The sequence below is a fragment of the Myotis davidii genome, unplaced genomic scaffold (assembly GCF_000327345.1).
Source record: "Myotis davidii unplaced genomic scaffold, ASM32734v1 scaffold580, whole genome shotgun sequence".
Classification (NCBI taxonomy): Eukaryota; Metazoa; Chordata; class Mammalia; order Chiroptera; family Vespertilionidae; genus Myotis; species Myotis davidii.
The window spans coordinates 1,506,090-1,523,503 of NW_006293313.1; the positions used below are offsets into that span (position 1 = coordinate 1,506,090).

At 46.1% G+C, this 17,414-nt stretch overlaps 1 protein-coding gene and 1 long non-coding RNA gene across 2 annotated transcripts in view; one reads left to right on the forward strand and one right to left on the reverse strand.

The window, feature by feature from the left end:
* The window catches only part of LOC102768931 (chromosome unknown open reading frame, human C1orf105), a 30,303-nt gene extending 27,969 nt beyond the window's left edge, over nt 1-2,334 (forward strand). Inside the window, exon 6 of the mRNA XM_015566054.1 lies at nt 1,604-2,334. Coding sequence (XP_015421540.1) covers nt 1,604-1,650 — 47 coding nt within the window. The 3' untranslated portion in view covers nt 1,651-2,334. The remainder of the gene's footprint in view (nt 1-1,603) is intronic.
* Nucleotides 2,335-9,391: 7,057 nt separating this feature from the next.
* The window catches only part of LOC107183627, an 8,118-nt gene continuing 95 nt past the window's right edge, over nt 9,392-17,414 (reverse strand). Inside the window, exons 2-3 of the long non-coding RNA XR_001514408.1 lie at nt 12,458-12,535; nt 9,392-10,177 (exon numbers count right to left, since the gene is read on the reverse strand). This is a non-coding gene — a long non-coding RNA (uncharacterized LOC107183627). The remainder of the gene's footprint in view (nt 10,178-12,457; nt 12,536-17,414) is intronic.

The following is a 17,414-nucleotide window of genomic DNA, read 5'->3' on the forward strand; positions in this document are numbered from 1 at the left end:
CGGAGTGTCAGGTTTTCAGGCTGAAGATGAATAAGTAATAACCACTTGCCTTTACTTTTCCAAGAAGCCTGTCAGTGCTCCAGTGGCTGGAAAGGCCCTCCCACTACACACTGATTGGGGAAGTGATAGCCCTAGGTCACTGGGCATCGGGTGGAACCAGGAGGGCACACGCAAGCTCCAGCCAACAGCGAGCTCCAGCCAGAAGCAGGACTAGAGGAGATGATGGGCAGCCTCTTTTCCCCTTCGGAGTTCCTCGTCCTGGACACAGAGCTCTGGAACTAAAACTGGATCAGGGGCAAGCTAATGAGAAAATCACATATTTGAACAAGATTTAAAAATAAAAAATGATGATTAGCGTTTATGAAACCCGATGAACGTGTGGCCAGCCAACTGGCAGGCACTAGCAAAGCAAACCCCCCAAGTTACCCAGCGGAATGACCCCCAAGGGCCCAGAGTAAGGGTTAGGACAACAGGAAGAGGAAGAAAAATACTCCGAACGAATCAGGGGCTTGGTTTTTCTGCTATTTAGTGTGGCTTTGCTTTGAGACAAATGAGTTACAAGCTGCTGAAATACATTTCGTAAGAGGTTTGATTATGGCAAGTGGAAGAGACTGCAGCATATTTCAGTCTCAAGTGAGAATAGACACAAAGCTTTTCCCTGATTTAGCAACAGGCAGAAGCATGGTCAGGAAGCTTCTCAAAGTTAATGAGGTCCCTCTGGTTCAGAGGTCACGCACCACTGATCATTACAGCTCTTGTCCCTGCTACAGGGCCTGTCGTTTAGTAGATGCCTAATAAGTTTCTCTGAAAAATGTGTGAATGCAATGCAATACATAATACATGTTCGGTGAAGGAATCATGACCTTTTTTTTTTAGTTTTCAAAGCTCTGATTTATAGCATTTGACAATTTCTGTGGTGCAAATATTCCCAGCAAGGCCACCTTCAAGCCACCAGTGGCTTAACAACAAGCTCACAAAATTTCTAAAAGATTAACTATCAGCTCTCATGACCAGCAGGAGTCAACTTGGGGATACTGGTACTTGTGGCAGGACATTCCTGGCTCTCCGTGCTCACAGGCAGGGCAGTACCAAGTGTGTTCAATGTATTCAGCCCTCAGAAGTTTTGCACAGACTTTCCCCTAGAAGTTTATAAAGCCACATAAAACCAGGGCACTAAATTTCAGGGCACTACTCTTGGATTAGGGAGACAATGGACAGGCCAGGGGCTTTGTGCCCATTGCCTTTCTTAGTTTTTATTCATCATGTCAACAAGTATTGTCTCTCCTCCTTGCTCCACCCCAAGTCCCCAGAACTGTGCTAAAATTCAGAGGAAACACCAAAATCTGCACCCTGCCCTTGGGGAGCATATATTCATCCTTAGAAGGCTGGACACACACAAAAGCAATGAAGTCAGAATACAAAGCCCATCAGGTTGTGGCCAGAGAGGAGGAGTCCCCAGAATCAGCATATGGAGACCTTCTGTAGCAAGTGCACATAAATCAGCAAACCGCTTCTCTTCCCTCCCCACCCCCAACCCCACCTGCCACCAGACTATCTGCCTCCCCAAGCCCTGAACATCCTCTCCATTTCCTCTCTCATACAGGAAAGGACCCTACTGACCTATTAGATGACCTCATAGGTATCTGTTGAGAAGTGTACGTTCTCTCTCCCAAATACCTTCTTATCCTGGTTCCCTTGATGACCAAGGGTACATATGTGGAAACAACTGCCTGGAGTAGAAGAGAAATTCTGTCCTTACCAGGATTGAGAAGTGGGCACTCCCAGCCCCTCAGCAGCTTGGGAAAGGCTCGCCGGAGCTGGTCTTCCGGACCACCTGTGTGCCACACGCCAGCCGGACTTCCTCAGGGAAGGCCTGCAGGGCGGCCTGGCAAACCCAGAGACCTAAAGTAACCACAAAGGATGGTGTGAAATGAAAACTTTTTAATTACAAAGCAGTCTCTGGTGGGTCGTCATGTCTTAGGCCAGTATCTTCCCTGACAAAGATCAATTTTGATTTTAATGGAGCCTATTTTCTTTTTGCGTCTAGATAACATACCTTTGGAAAGTCAGGGTAACTTGTAGCTTACCTTTCTCCAGACCCCTTAGGGCACAACCAATGTGCCAGGGGGGAGACCTCAAATCCCCTCATTGTTATTGTGATCTTGTTCATTGTTGCCTGGTAACTATCCTGTACCCACCTATGTAAAAGAAGCATGTGTCTACCATTTCACTTTTTATCCAATCCCAGAGGTTTCCCCACTTTGCTTTCTCCCTCCTCATCTATCACTGATGGCTTTCATGTGACCCACTATAGTCTCCACCTTCCATGGTCATTTATAAAAATAGGTAAAAAATCACCATTCTCTGGAGCATTGTCTCAATGCATTGAGATTCTGCTTCCTGGCAATTATGGACAGTTAGGCTCAAATAAACACAAAAATTCTTTATAGGTTTGAATGTTTCTTACGTTAACACCTGCTTACCTTATCAGAATTGTGATCACAGGAGGAACTAGCAAGCATGGAACTGGACAGTGAGGCCTCTTGTGTAAGCCTGTTCTTTTGTCTCAGCTCAGGCACACCTCTCATTCTTCTCTCCTCTCTGGAACCAGTTCATACACTGGGCAGGCACCTCTTGTTTGCTCGCAACCCAATCAATTCATCACCAGTTGAAGCTGGCTCTCGGCAAACGTTCTCACCCCAGTGTTTACCACTCACCAAGCTAACACTTCCTGCCATTGTTCTTCTAGAGTCTAGGAATCAGGCCTTCACTTGGGGAGCTTCCCCTCCATTTAGCCTGGCAAGGAGGGGGTGGGCATGCACAAAACACCCACCCATAAATATTTCATGATCAACTACTGTCAGCCTGGTGGGAAATCAAAGGTAATATGATGCTTATGCCCTGGTGTTGCAGGAAGGCAGGCAAGTGAGCGAGCCATTGGGCCACAGTGTGATAAGAACTGGGGTTATGAGAAAGTCTGTAGTTACCAAGGGTGGGCTCCTAACCCAGCCTTGGTGAGGAGCAGGGTTGGGAAAGGAAGTCAAGGATCAGTCCAGGGGAGCTGTATCCTAAGGATTGGTAGGTATTAGCCTGTGGGGACAGAGAGGAGGTCCAAGAGCCAGTGTAACTGCTGGGAGGTGACCAAGTGCACAGTTCGAGCTGACTAATGGGTCCTTGCATCTCAGAATATTTGACTTATAGCTGCAAAGCACTGAAGGTTTGATCACCAGCTTTTCACTCCCTTCGATGATGGTGATTATACCAATTAGTATTCACATTAGCCTAGATTTAACAAAAGCCTCCTGCCCTGAGCTGTGGAAAGAAAGCTTAACATGTATGGAGGTCAGGAAAAGCAAAACCAGGTCTCTACCCCCTGCCCTCCAGCTCTGGTAGAAAACCCAAGGCCAGGAGCCACTAGTGTCAGTCACAAGGGATGTGCTGGCACAGCTCAGGGGCTCAGCATTCTCTCTCCTCTGTTTCTCTCCTCTCAGGTCTGGTGAGCTTGCAAACTGTCTGTGTTCTGCAGAGCTTTCATGTCAGGTCTCGTTGGGACTCCTGCTTACCCAGGCGCACACACCACAGCTTTCCCGCAGATTCCTCCTTCTGCCCCTCCCCTTCCCCAGCTCCCTCTGCTCCACCCCATGTGTCCCCAGGCCCTGAGAACTGTGACAGCTCTCTGGGAACAGAAACTCAGAAAGGGGAGTCCATCTCTCATGGGAGGACTTAAATGTGGGACAAAACGTGGAATGTGATTTGCATCTTTTCTGTAGGGTCCAGAGGAAGCCGCATAGTTAATTCTCTTAGGCAAATCCTTAGAACCCCAAGACCCCTCTTGTTTCCATAGTAAAAGTAGATGGTCAGATGATTGACATGAGTTATCTCATTGAATCCATCAATGACCTTATGAGGTGTTTACAATTATTATCCTTTTCTGCACCTCAATTGCCTCATCTGTAAATTGGGGAGAATAAGGGCACTTACCTCATAGTCTTGTCGGGATCTAACAGATAAATAGTTAAGTACACGAGAGCTGCACCCGGCATATAATATAGTAAGTGCTCAGAAAATGTTAGCCATTATTAATGTGCAGACTCTGGGCCATAGAGGTTAAGTAACATGGCCAGGATCACACAGCTGATCAAATGAGGCCAAGATTCAGACCAGGCAGTCTGACCCCAGAGCCTGACCTCCTGAAGGCAGTGGCTCTGCTCCATGGAAGAATTGAGCAAGAAGGAACCAGGAGGGACTTTGGGTTGCTAGAGAGAAGAGGGAGAATTCCTTTGGTTTGGGTAAACCAATGGTTCTCAAAACATGCCAATTCTCAGGCCGCATCCTGCTCTCCTGAATCCTAGACTCTGGGGAGAGACTCGATGTCCTGTGTTCGGGAGCCCCCCAGGTGGTCCGAGGCACACTGTGGACTCTCGACTCAGCTCTCTCAGCCCTGCCATCTTCCTTACCCCTCGTTGTCCCCACCACATTATGTAAGAACAGAGATCCCTCGTCCAAGTTGGGGACAGAGGTTTAGAAAGGGCTCAGCAGAGGGCTGGCCCAGAGCAGCTCCTGGGAGCCCTGCCTCCCTCCCTCTTTTGTCCAGGAGCAGGGGGCAGCGGGACTCTCTGGGGTCTCACCTTCTCCAGCACTCCCTCCAGTAGTTTAGGAAACAATCCTCTGAAGAAGCAGATGAACAAAAATGTGAATTAATTTGGCCTCATGGCCACATCGCATGGAGGCTTCAGTTTTCTGAGCTAGTGGGTCTGAGACGGAGAAAATGGATTTGGGGCCTGGGTTTTGGTGGTGATTATTGATTTCCCCCCAAATTTGCTAAAAGTGGAGTTCAAGGGCCAGAAAAGCTAGAAAGAGACTAAATGAATTCTGTCCTTGGAGAGTGTACCTGTGGGGTATGGGGGAGGCAGGGAAGGGGTATGTATAACTGAGGCCACTGTAGCTTTAAAAGCTGGGCCAGGTAGGAAAGCTTGCAATGTCAGTGTGGGTTTTGGGGTTTCCTAAAGGCAGTTTACAAAAGGATCGGGAAGAGGTGGCCCACGGCTGGGGATGGGGAACTGGCTGCATTCTTTGGCAACTTCATATTTTTTTAACGCTCTCTCCCTGACTCGGTGTGGAGCAGCTGACAGGGGTCTGAAGGGATCCTTCTTATTACTTAATACTAAGCACCTACCCTGAGTCAGGCCTGGGTTTTCGGGGGGTTTTTGTTTGTTTTTGTTTTGCATGTGTTCATTCTTTTAATTCTCCTAGGTCTTGGAGTAGGTATCATTTTTTTCATCTTTGTATTATGGATGGATTTAAGGATCTTGAAGCACGGAGAAATTAAATGATTTGCCTAAGGACAAACAGCTCCCCAAGCGGAGGAGCTGGGGTTAGGATCCGGGGAGAGGGACAGTGGGGAGGGGAGCGTGGTGAGAGACACTGCCCACTGCCCATGCTGCCTCAGCCACACTCAGCCACATCACCCTCTGGCCTGGAGTTTGATACCCACGGCCTGTTCATCAGAGTCAGGTGGCAATGACACATGCGGTCCTTTGCCAGGAGCATCCTGAGACAGGTATCAGAGTCCAACCCGCCAGCTGTGTTGCACTGACTGACAGAAGCAACAGCTCAGGAGGCACCAGCAGGGCTGCTCTGGCCCCAGGAGTTTGGCTCAGGCCTTGCTGCTTCTGGGCTCAGTAGGAAACTGGCTGGGATCAGGACCTCGTGGCCTGCGGGCGGGGCCTGTCCCTCCTTGAGAGATTTTAGCTAAGCAGGCTGGGTGGATGGGGGTAACCGGCCTCTCCCCAACCCGCCCACCCTTCCCTAGCAGGCTTTCCTCCTGGACATTTTCAGAGGGAAGGAAGGACTGCCTTCTGTATTTCTCTGGGGGAAGGAAGTTAAAAGCACACAGGCCTCCCTGGGGAGGTTGCGGGCACTGCCAAGCTGCATAGGAAATTGCCAGCTCACCCCACCTGCCACATGACGTCTCCTGACAAGTGGCTGAGCAGCAGTGTCACTGAGGAAAAGGAAATTGCCTCTTTTTAAGGACTGCAGGGTGTTTAATAGGTGGGGTCAGATCTCCTCCTTCTAAAGATGCGGTGATGTAGAGAGCCAGCCAGGACTCTCATACCCATTCTACAGAAGAGGAAAGTTGGGTCAGCCCTTCACAGAGGGGCTGACTCATTATGCGACTCTGTTCACGCTTGAGGTGGGCGCGGGGCCCATGATGACCGCCGATGCTTTCTAAAATGGAATGCCTACCACGGGTCAACTCCAGCGCTGGGCAGTGAATGCTCGGGCTTGTAGCTCTTGGCCTCTGAACAGTGTGTGTCTTGTTTCCTTGTTAGAAGCCAATCTAAACTTAAATATATGTAAAAAAAAAATCATGTTTTCCCCTATTGGACAGTCTAAAAAACCCTGGCAAGGATATAAGGAGCCATTGTTACCTGGACCCGGACCTGAGGAAGGCTTCTTTGAGCTGAGACCTTTATTTGCTCCTGCCCTCAGACATCTGTGCTTCTGGTTCTCAGCCCTTTGAACCTGGACTTGAACTTACATCATTGGCTCCCTGGTTTACAGGCATTTGGGCTTGGACTAGAACTCCACCACTGGCTTCCTCAGTCTCCAACTTGCAGACAATAGGCCGTTCAACTTCTCATGCCCCAGCATCGCATGAGCTGGTCCCTCATCACCTCTCTTTCCATACAGGTTGTGTTTCTCTGGAGAAGCCTGGCTAAGACAGTGCTGAATAAGAAAGGAAGGGCCCCTCAGAGAGGAGAGGAAACGTGAGTTAGACCTGGAGAAAAGGACTGGATTTAGGAAAATGGAGAAGAGGAAGAGCATGCAGGGGGCAGAGGTGAGCAGGGAATCAAACTCAGGAAGCTCTTGGTCTATGAGGAAGATAGAGCAGACAGGTTACCCTGGCTTCATGCCCATCAGTGTGGAAATAAGGGTGGGAGAAGTTGGCCAAAAATTGATGTCAAAATGGCCAACCTCTCCAAGCATGATTTTCTGCAATGATAAGGTGAGAAGATAAGAATGATGACAAAATCATACCCAGCACTTACACCAGGCATCTTTCAAATGCTCAAAGCATGTTGATATGCTGCATTATTCATCATCCTGTTGCTTCTGTGAGGCAGGTTCACGGAAGCTGTGAATCATCTCCCTTACACAAGTAGGGAAATCAAGACAGAGGCAGTGAGAGTGTCTTCATCCCACATCCCGATAGTGAGCCGGCTGGAGCTCTTGGTCTGAAGTGCAGTCGCTGCACTGCAGCTTCCCCTTCTAGGGCCCATCCCAATTCCCGTTCCATCTAAATCTGTAGATGCCTATGTCTTCCAGGCAACTAACTGGATTTAAAGCCACTTTTCCACTTTGTCCCTCGGAAGTGGACTCGTGATATCTTCTCTTTCAGGGACACACAGATACTTCTTACTCTGCCCGAAGTGAAATCTGTGTGTTTAAAGGTAACGGAGCCAGGTAACATGTGGGTCTTAAAGTGAATTTCCAGGCTAACATAGGTTCATCCATTCATTCTGTTAGTCTTGTGGAGTCTTCTGCCTTTGAATTCCATCAATTTCTCTCTCTTTGTGCTGTTCCTTGCTCCCTCCCCACCCCCAATAAGACATGATACATGATCCCAGACACTGATGTCCAAATCTAGTGAAGGCAACCGAGTGGTCCACAAACCTTCTCAACCTCCAGTTCCTGCCTTTTGTCCTTCATGGCCCACGAGCAGAGAGCATCTCCTGAAAAGAGCTCCTTAGAGACCCCTTTGCCTACCTGAAGGCAGGTGTGAGAGTCGGTCAGGGTTTCTCTTGACTTGCCCAGAGCTCAGTTGACTAGCAGCCCACGCCTTGACCTCTTTAAAGCCACCTGAGCTTGCCAAGATTTTCCTGGTCATATTGTACCTCTTCCTGCTTAGCAAGGCCATTCACTATTCCTCCCATTGATTGAATACAATCCTCTATTGTGTCAGGATTGTTGCGATTAAGTCAACAAGGCAAGCAATGTTGCAACCGGCCATGACTTGTAGTTTATTTCCAGCTGACCCTAAACTGAATTGGCCATGCTGAATGCCCCAAAGCAGCGTCAGGGATCAGAAAGAGCAGGGACTCTGGAGCTTTGGCTTGTAACCACGGATCTGGCCCGTAGATCGCTGCTTTGGGTCTCAGCACACTTCCTGAATCTTTCTCTACAGTGCTAGCACAGTCCTAGACACCAAGGCTGTACTCAGTTAGTACCTGTTGACTGGCCTTGACTGAACCTTCCTATAGGACACGGTAGCAAATCTGAAGCTCCTCCTTCTCCTAAGCTGTAGCTCGGTCAGAGCCATCAGTGAGAACAAGAGACACTGGCCACAGGCATGGCTTCTCCAGCAGTTGATCACTAGTTGGTACTTCCTTTCCTCTCCCGGACATAAGGACTTCCTCCCACCTGATGGGGCGGTCTCCTCCAGTATTGGAGTGGGTCCCCCGCTCAGGGAAACTCCTGAAAACGACATCAGAACCCTGCTCCTCCCTTGTGACACCTGCCATGACTGGCATAGGACAAAACAGAAAATTGAAAGAAACATCCAAATCTCTAAAGCCAAAGGCCAAGGGAGAAGGTTCCTCAGGGACAAGGAACCATCCGGTATTGATACAAGGACAGTGGTGTAGGTGTGGCAGTGCGTGACCCTGTGGCAACTGCAGGGTGATGGCTTGGCCCCTCCCTTCCTCACGAGCTCTCTGACCACCTCCCCACATGTATTCCAAGATGCAGAAGACAGACTGAACTACTTGCAATTTCCTGAAAGTGCCTCTTTTTATTGCACCTGGGTTTTTACATATGCTATTATTCCATCTTCATAGAATGAACTTCCCATGCCTGACTTCCTACTCTCTCTCTCTCTGGGCTCAGCTTGGTATCAATTCCCCTCCTCTAGTAAGTCTTCTTCCTCATTACCAAACCAGGTGATGCTCTGATAGTACTAGCACATTCCTCGAGCCTCAGACGTCACATGCAATATTGTAGTTGCTCATTTACCTGGCTGTTCCCAGGACGATGATGACCATGATATGGTAGATGCCATCTGTTGAGTGCTTTCTATGTGGTAGGCACTGTAGTTCATCTTATTAATGACCACATTGACCTTGTGAAGTAGGGCTATTATTCCCATTTTGTAGATGTGGGAAATGAAGCAAGCTTAGAAAGGCTTTGTCCACATTTATACGGTTAGTAAGATGCAGTGTCAGGATTAGAACACGGGTCTGATTTTCACCAGCGCGTCATTCAGCCTCCCGCGGGGCTGTGCGCAACTTGAGGGCAGGGGCCACAGCTTTCATCTCTGTGTCCTCAGGTCTAGCACAGTGCCTGGAATGAAGCAGCAGGAGCTCAGTAATATGTTTGATGACTTAATGAGTGAATGGCAACGATTTGCCTTTGCGGTCAGCCTTAACTCAGTCCTGTTAATCCCCGTGCGCATTCCCTGGCCCTGGCTACCCATTTGAGAGGATCAGTTAAGTCCAAAGTAAAAAGATACTTCAAGGACAGCAGCAAGAGAATATCTTGTATCTTGGCTATGAATATATTAGACATGATTGGACTGGGTTGCGTAACTGGGATAGAGAGCTCTATAAAACAGGCCCGGCATCCAATGATGAAATGGATATAAATTGTATTTACTCCCAGGATGTCCCACAAAGGCCTTGACAGAGTTTAACATTCCTCTGAGCCAGGGCCTGGGGGAAATAGCTGTCCTTGTTTGCACAAGAAAGTGGTCCCTGGCAGGAGCTAAATTTCTGAGCCAGGCAGACGGCTTGGAAAACAGACCTGGGCCCAGAACAAGTTTGAAGCAATTTCTCTATTGGAGTAGGAGAAAAAACAGGTCACTTTGGTGGAAATCATAAGCCTGAGGAGAAGTGGCTTAGGAAGGCTTCGTCCACATTTATATAGTTAATAAAGAGGCAGGATTAGAACACTCGAAGTCAGCCCCACCTCCTCCTGTCATCCTGGTCATCCCATCCCTGGCCACCCAATGATTGGTGGCAGAGTCTGGACTGCCAGCTCCTCAGAGTTCTCCTTGCTTCTCAAGTCCTGCTTCTTCCCTACAGAAGGCAGGCCTCGAGAAACTGGCATCTTCTGTAAGCTTCCCTGTCGAGCAGTCAAATAAGAGGTTGTTTCTTCTTGCTCATTGGGGGAAATCCTCCTGTAAAAAAAGAAATATATCTCCGTTGATTTTTCATGGAATTTGAAATTTCCATCCTGGCTGGATCTGAAACCTCCTTTTTAGCATGAACCTCCATCAAAATTAAGCACAAATAGGTCCTAACACAATTCACAAAATGCAATTTTCCCTGCTTGAGCAAAAGAGGTGATATGCCTACTTGACCTGCCCAATTCTTCTCAAGCAGAAAATACAAAGCAATCTCAGAGCATGCCCGTTGCCATAGTGCTTCTCTTCTCTCCCTCATCTTCTCTACAGGTAGGCCACTCCCCTGGGTGCTCTGTGGCTTTAGATAAATTACAGTTTTCTAGTCAGAGTTGGGCCTAAGTGTATTTGTGACCATGGTCTTTGTTAGAGATTAAACCTTTCTTGGTGTTCTAATCTATTGCCCCTGGGTTTACTATTGTGTCTCTCAGATTTTTCTAATTGAATTATAATGATTTTACATTTGGGCTCCAGGATTACAGGCATTCATAAAACCCCAAGCTTGGAAATTGCGTAGGTAGTTAACCAGTGAGTCTGAGAGTGGACCTCTACAGAAGATGACTAAAATCATTCATTCATTCAACATTTATTGAATACGTAGTACTAGTATATGCCAAGCAGAGTCCTAGGGGGCTAAGGATATAGATAAATAGGACACTGCTGAGGGTGTTATAGTCTACTGGAGGGTGTTATAGTCCGCGGGCCACATGCAAATGGAATTCCTACTTTAAAAGTCATTTGTGGTTACCAGGGGTTGTAGGATCGGGGAATTGAGGATGTGTCATTTAAGGGTATAGAGTAGACTTGAAACCAGTAGATAAATAAATCCTGGAAATGTAACACACAGCACAGTGATTATAGACAACAATACTGTATGATGAACTTCAAAGTTGCTAAGAGACTACATCTTAACTGTTCCCACCACTATGAAGAAATATGGCATGACAGAGGTGATAGCTAGCTAAGACCATAGTCATGTTGTAATATAAAGTGTAGCAAGTCAACACATTGTGCATCATAAATTTACACAATGTAATATGTCGATTATATTTCAATTTCAAAAAGTTATTTGGTTTTATTTCAAATCAGAATACATCCAACCACTCAGGTTACCTACTTGGAGGATCAAATTGCTGCTGTGGGTTTAGATATGAAGGCACTTATTTTAACAAAACAAGTTCACTTAAAACTCCTGTTAACAGGGAAGATATAAAGATGTATGTGAGCAGATGGGAAAGAAGCAATGGAGATGGAGGGTGAAGACACCAAAAGATGAATTCTAACGAATGGAAACTTGCAAGTGATGGGATAACATTTCCTAAGGAACAGAAAGGCTCCGATTGCGAACACGCTGGACAAGCGAACTTGAGACATAAGAGAAGGAAGGAAAGGGCTGCTGGGTTTGATGAGTGGGAAATCATTTTGTGTGAAATAGCTTTAAAACATAGATTTCACAGAGGAAGTCAGGCGTTAACAATTCCTGTCAAGTAGAGTCAACAGCAGCATTACTTGTCATTTCTAATTATTGTCTAGAAACTGGTTCTAAAGACCGAAAGCTATTTACCTATCGGTTCTTTATCATGCAAAATAATTACGTTGCTCTTTTCACCTGTGAGGAAATACATTCTTCAGGTAGGCAGGGCATGCCAATTGGAATTCTTTTGATTTCAGGAATCAGAAGTCCAACTCGAACTAGCTTAAATAACAGAGGATCGCCTTGTCTCCTTTAACCAGACTCCAGAAAGGACATCCTGTCCTGGGAAAACTGGAACCAGGGCTTGAATATCAGTAGGACCTTTATCCTTTATCTCTGCTTCTCTCTGCTGCTGACTTCATTTGCTCCTAATCAAGGGTCCCAGCAGTCCCTGGGTCCCAGCTCCATTCCTTAGACATCACACAGATTGAAAACAAACAAAAAAAGACACATCCCCTAAACTCCAGTTTGAAAAATCCCAAGGAAAGACTCAGAATGTGCTAACCTGGGTCACGTGCTCCCACAAGAGACCAATCACTGGCCAGAAGGGTGAGGACAGCACCCATCCAGACCCCTTGGGGCCAGGTGCAAGGTGGGGGCAGTTCAGTTTCCCTAGAACAAGGAAATGCTATTTCCAGAAGATAGAAGGGGTGATGGTCATAAACAAATAATAAAAATCTCTAGTTTTATTCATTGTAAGCAAAAAGCAGTATGTGAGTACATGTTTCTGGGTCTGTCCCCGGGAGCCAGCTCTCTCCTTCTCCCCATATAAAGTAGTAGGAAAATACTCCTAACAGATTTACCTGGGGCCAGCAAGACTCTGCTTGCTTCAGGCCTGTCTTCACCTGGGTTGTTCATGGTGATCTCAGCGAGAGCCCCACCTACAGAGTCATAATGAGTGGGTTAAGGCATGGGGAACTTCAGCCCCACCTGGTCTGCTGACACAGACTCTGAGCTATCATTTCATCTCTCGTGGTTCGCTAACATGAGGACTTGCTTCCTCCCAGCCCTGAGAATCTATTCTAGACACTTAGACATTCTAAAACAGGGGTCCTCAAACTACGGCCCGCGGGCCACATGCAAATACAAATATTGTATTTGTTCCCGTTTTGTTTTTTTACTTCAAAATAAGATATGTGCAGTGTGCAGAGGAATTTGTTCATAGTTGTTTTTTTTTTTTTAAAAAAACTATAGCCCGGCCCTCCAACAGTCTGAGGGACAGTGAACTGGCCCCCTGTTTAAAAAGTTTGAGGACCCCTGATCTAGAATATAGACATCCTATGTCCAATTTGTGTGTCTCAACTTTTTCTCCACCCTAATTTGCAGAAGTATATTGAATGCTTCGAAATAAAGCAGAACATAAGGAATATCATTATGGGCAGAGCTCTTAGAAATCTATATACATGACAGGAAGGCAACATTGGACGGAAGAATACTACTTAGGTCTAGTTTATTCTGTGCAGATGGTAGCCAGGGGTGCTGAAAAGAGTCATTAAGATAAACTCAGGCCCTAACTGGTTTGGCTCAGTGGATAGAGCATCGGCCTGCAGACTGAAAGGTCCCAGGTTCGATTCCAGTCAAGGGCATGAACCTTGGTTGCAGGCACATCCACAGTGGGGGATGTGCAAGAGACAGCTGATTGATGTTTCTAACTCTCTACCCCTTTCCCTTCCTCTCTGTAAAAAAAATCAATAAAATATATTTAAAAAAAAAAAAAGATAAACTCAGCAATTCATTGTTTCATTGTTGAGAAAATACAAGGCACTTGAAGTGTTAAGTGCCAGATCAGTGAATACAATACACAAAATATGTTCCTCAACTGGCAGAACTGCTTTGAAGACTAAAAATAGTCCTAATGGATGTTTTTCAAGTATTTTGTGTTCTCTTCCACCCACTGATTCAGATTACGATTAGACTAATGTTCAGTAGTGACGACTCTGTGCTGGACACTTTGCTAAAAGCTCCCATTACCTTATTTGATTATCTTTTCAATCCCAGAGGAGCCTCCTCGTTCTCATTTTACAGACTTAGGGAAATTAAGAGCCTTACCTAAGGCCTCATAAGTGTTGAGTGAGGGGCTGGGGTTTTTTTTTCTGTACTCTTTCTGTTGACTCTTGTCTCCATTTTACCCAAGTCAATGAGTTATATCAACCTTTAGATATAAAATAGCAAGAAGGGTGGGAGTGAGGAGAAAAAGATTCTTTTTGTTGTTGTTGTTGTTGCTAATTTTAATTTTATGAACAAAAAATCAAGCAGTTTGCATAGAAACAATGGAGAATAGAGCAACCCATAATTTGTGTCACCATAAAGCACAACAGAAAAAATCTGGTTTCCCGTGTGTGTGTGTGTGTGTGTGTGTGTGTGTGTGTGTGTGATTTTTGTAAACACATGCACCGTGTGGCCGAAGCCTGCGGAAGGTGAAACACAGCAGGATCGAATTGCAGGGTGTCTGGGTGTGGGCTCTCTCCTGCTCATGGAGTTTTATTTATTCATTGACAGCCCTATGTTGCATGTGTTCAAAGACAGCTGTGTCTGGGAAGCTGCAGCATCACACTGGTGATATCAGAGGGTCACATAGCCATGTGGGACCCAAAGATAAGTTCTCCTTTGGCGTATTTACTGTCCCAAGCAACACACTGTTGGCCTAGGCCACATGAAATGTCCTTTCGGCCAAAACGAAGGTTCTCTTAGGGAAACACAGGATGGATACACACTGGTGTTTAATCTTGCGTGTTATTTTGCCAGACTGTAACCCTCAGCAGCACAGTGGCCCCGTGTGTGTTTGTCCTTTCATGTGCTCCCTGGGGGTGTTAGAAGTTCAAACAAACCCACTGAGAACAAAGTTAGTATGCTTCGAAGAGCCCTTTCTCCCTGGCTCTGGCTTACCCCAGACATTTCAGGAACAAAAGCGAGAACCCAAGGGCCACTTCCTGGTTGTGCATTTTCAGTTTCTTACACAACCACAGCAGGAAAGCATGGGACGAGGCCTTGTTTCCTCAGTCATCATGGTTATCAGCCTGCTGCTCCTATCACTATTCAGCTTCTAGCGTTTACACTTTTTCATAAATTCCTCTTTTCTTAAAAAAAAAATAAGTCAAACCCAAAACTTCACATTGATTGCTGCCAGTAAGAGCAATGAAAAAGGATAAAGATATAGGATCTCTTCCACTGTTCACTTGGCTTCCTTGGACTGCAGGTCAATCCTTCAAAGATTTTCTTGAAACTTGGAAGAAGACAGAGAAATGACTTCATGAGGTCACCATGGTGACCACAAAGCTGCAGGACTTGCCAAGTTCATTTCTTATTCACTCCTCCTCCAGCTCCCCATCTCTCCTCTTTTCTCTCCATGTATCCCTTGTTCATATTGTGCCTGCTCCCCTCTCTCAGTATATTCTTTTATCTCGACAGGTTTCTAATGTTGTGAGAATGTTCAAATTAAAGATAATGTGAATGTTCTGATGACATCAGAGGAAAGTTCTTTGGATTTCCTAGTTCTCTGATGACTAATTTTTTTCTCTGGGAGTAAACTCTGCATCCAGCAAACAGCGGAGCTCTTCCCCGGGTCAGTAACTATCGCTGGGCCTTCAACAGGTAAGAGAGGAATTGGCTGCCTTTTTCAAGATTAAGGCCGAGAATCTGTATTGGTTTCTCACTGGAAACAAAGACAAATAATTCTGCTCAGAGATGCTGTCCCTGGACCCAGGTGGAAGCAGTATGTACTCCCGAGGGACTTTAGCGGGGCATTCAAGACATTCTGTCATCTGCCCAAACTACCTTTCACCTGTGTCTGTACAACCCCCTGACATGCCTCCTCTCAAGGTAAACTGACCATCTTTCTTTCCCCTTGAGTATAGGAGGCGAACCTCCATTCCTTAGCTTTCTGCCCTTCTCAATGCCTGGCAAGTGCCATCCGCACCTGAAACGCGACATGGACATGCTCAGTGGCTCCATCTCCCTTGGCCAGGGAATATTCATCCAGCGGCTTTAAGGCCCAGTCCTAATCCTTCTCTCCCACTACTTCCCTGGAGTAGCCAGCTTGATCCATCCCCGCCTTTTTCCTCTGAACACCTACAGCACTTACCCTGCATCAGGCAAGAGTTCATCTCCACTATGAAAGCATATTGGTGTTGAAACTGGACATGTCGCTCTTGAGAAAACTTAGCAGGCTTGGAAAAAGTGGTGTGTGTGTGTGTGTGTGTGTGTGTGTGTGGTGTGTTAGTGAAGGAACCGAGGGCAGATAGCATGGCGGAGTAGGTGGGGAGTTGATGAATACACAGAGAGGGAGTGATTAGAAGTGATGAAAAGGAAATATCACCTTCTGCTCCTGATCACTTATTGTGCAAAACCCATGTTCACTAGTCCTCCATCATAGCTGTAATGATAAAAGTCTTTTCAATTCAGAGAGACCACTACACATGCACACATTCTACACCCAAGATGCCAAAATGTTCACTAAATTGCATTTAACTTCCCACATGCTGTTGCTTTGAGGTCCTTCTGTATCCTCATGACCAAAACTCAAGACTGAAGAGTTTACATTCTTCTCCCTTCCCTGCTTCACCCTTTTACTGCAAGTGCTAACTTGCTATTAGGCCTCTGACAACAAACCCCCATGTACCTTTGTTTCTAAATATATATATATTTTTTATTGATTTTTTACAGAGAGGAAGGGAGAGAGATAGAGAGTTAGAAACATCGATGAGAGAGGAACATCGATCAGCTGCCTCCTGCACATCCCCCACCGGGGATGTGCCCGCAACCCAGGTACATGCCCTTGACCGGAATCGAACCTGGGACCTTTCAGTCCGCAAGCCGAGGCTCTATCCACTGAGCCAAACTGGTTTCGGCCACCTTTGTTTCTAAACATGCATATATGTACTCTCACACTGTCCTAGGATGTTACTCTGTAATAGAATGTGTACATTAGAAAGCAATTTTGAATAGCCAATTTTGCTTCTATAATAAAGACATTTTGAAAAATAATGAAAAAATTTTGGACCCTGTAATACCTTTTCCAAATAAAATCCTAAAGGTATTAATATATACTTTCATCTATAATAATAAAAGCATAATATGCAAAGTGACCAAACTGCTGAACAGCAGAACGACTGGACGATCTTCTGGTCGGATGATGCCGAGACTGTGAGGGTGGCCAAGGCAGCAGGGGCTGTGAAGGCCTCCTCTTGCACGAATTTCGTGCATTGGGCCTCTAGTATATATATATATGTTCAGAGCCATACACATGTCAAACTTATGATAATAACTCATGTGGTTTTGACCTGAAAGTTTTATGATATAAACATTTACAGTATTGGGAACAAACCTTCCCTCCCCTTCTTTTCCTTTCTTTCAATAAATATTTAGTATCTATTGTATTGGTGCTGTAGAAAATGGATTAAAATACTGGCCTCTCTCACATCATGTGTCTCCCCCCCTCCCTTCCATTCTCTCTAAAAAATAATCAATGGAAAAATATCCTTGGGTAAGGATTAACAAAACAAAAACAACAACAAAAAAGAAGCGCTTGGGAAGAAAAGCGGTAAAGCATTTCGGAGTATCGGCAGTGCCTCTAAACTAGTTTCTGGGAGATTTTTTGGGTTCCCTGGCATAAAAATCTGGGGTGACCACATGGCTGTTACTAAAGACTGAGAAGCGGTCATATGGGGTAGCCTTCCCCGCTTGGAAGAACCTTAGAACTTGGAACTCCCCAGCAGGAGCCGAAGTTTCCCTTCCGGACTTTCCCGGCCCACCCACAGCAGG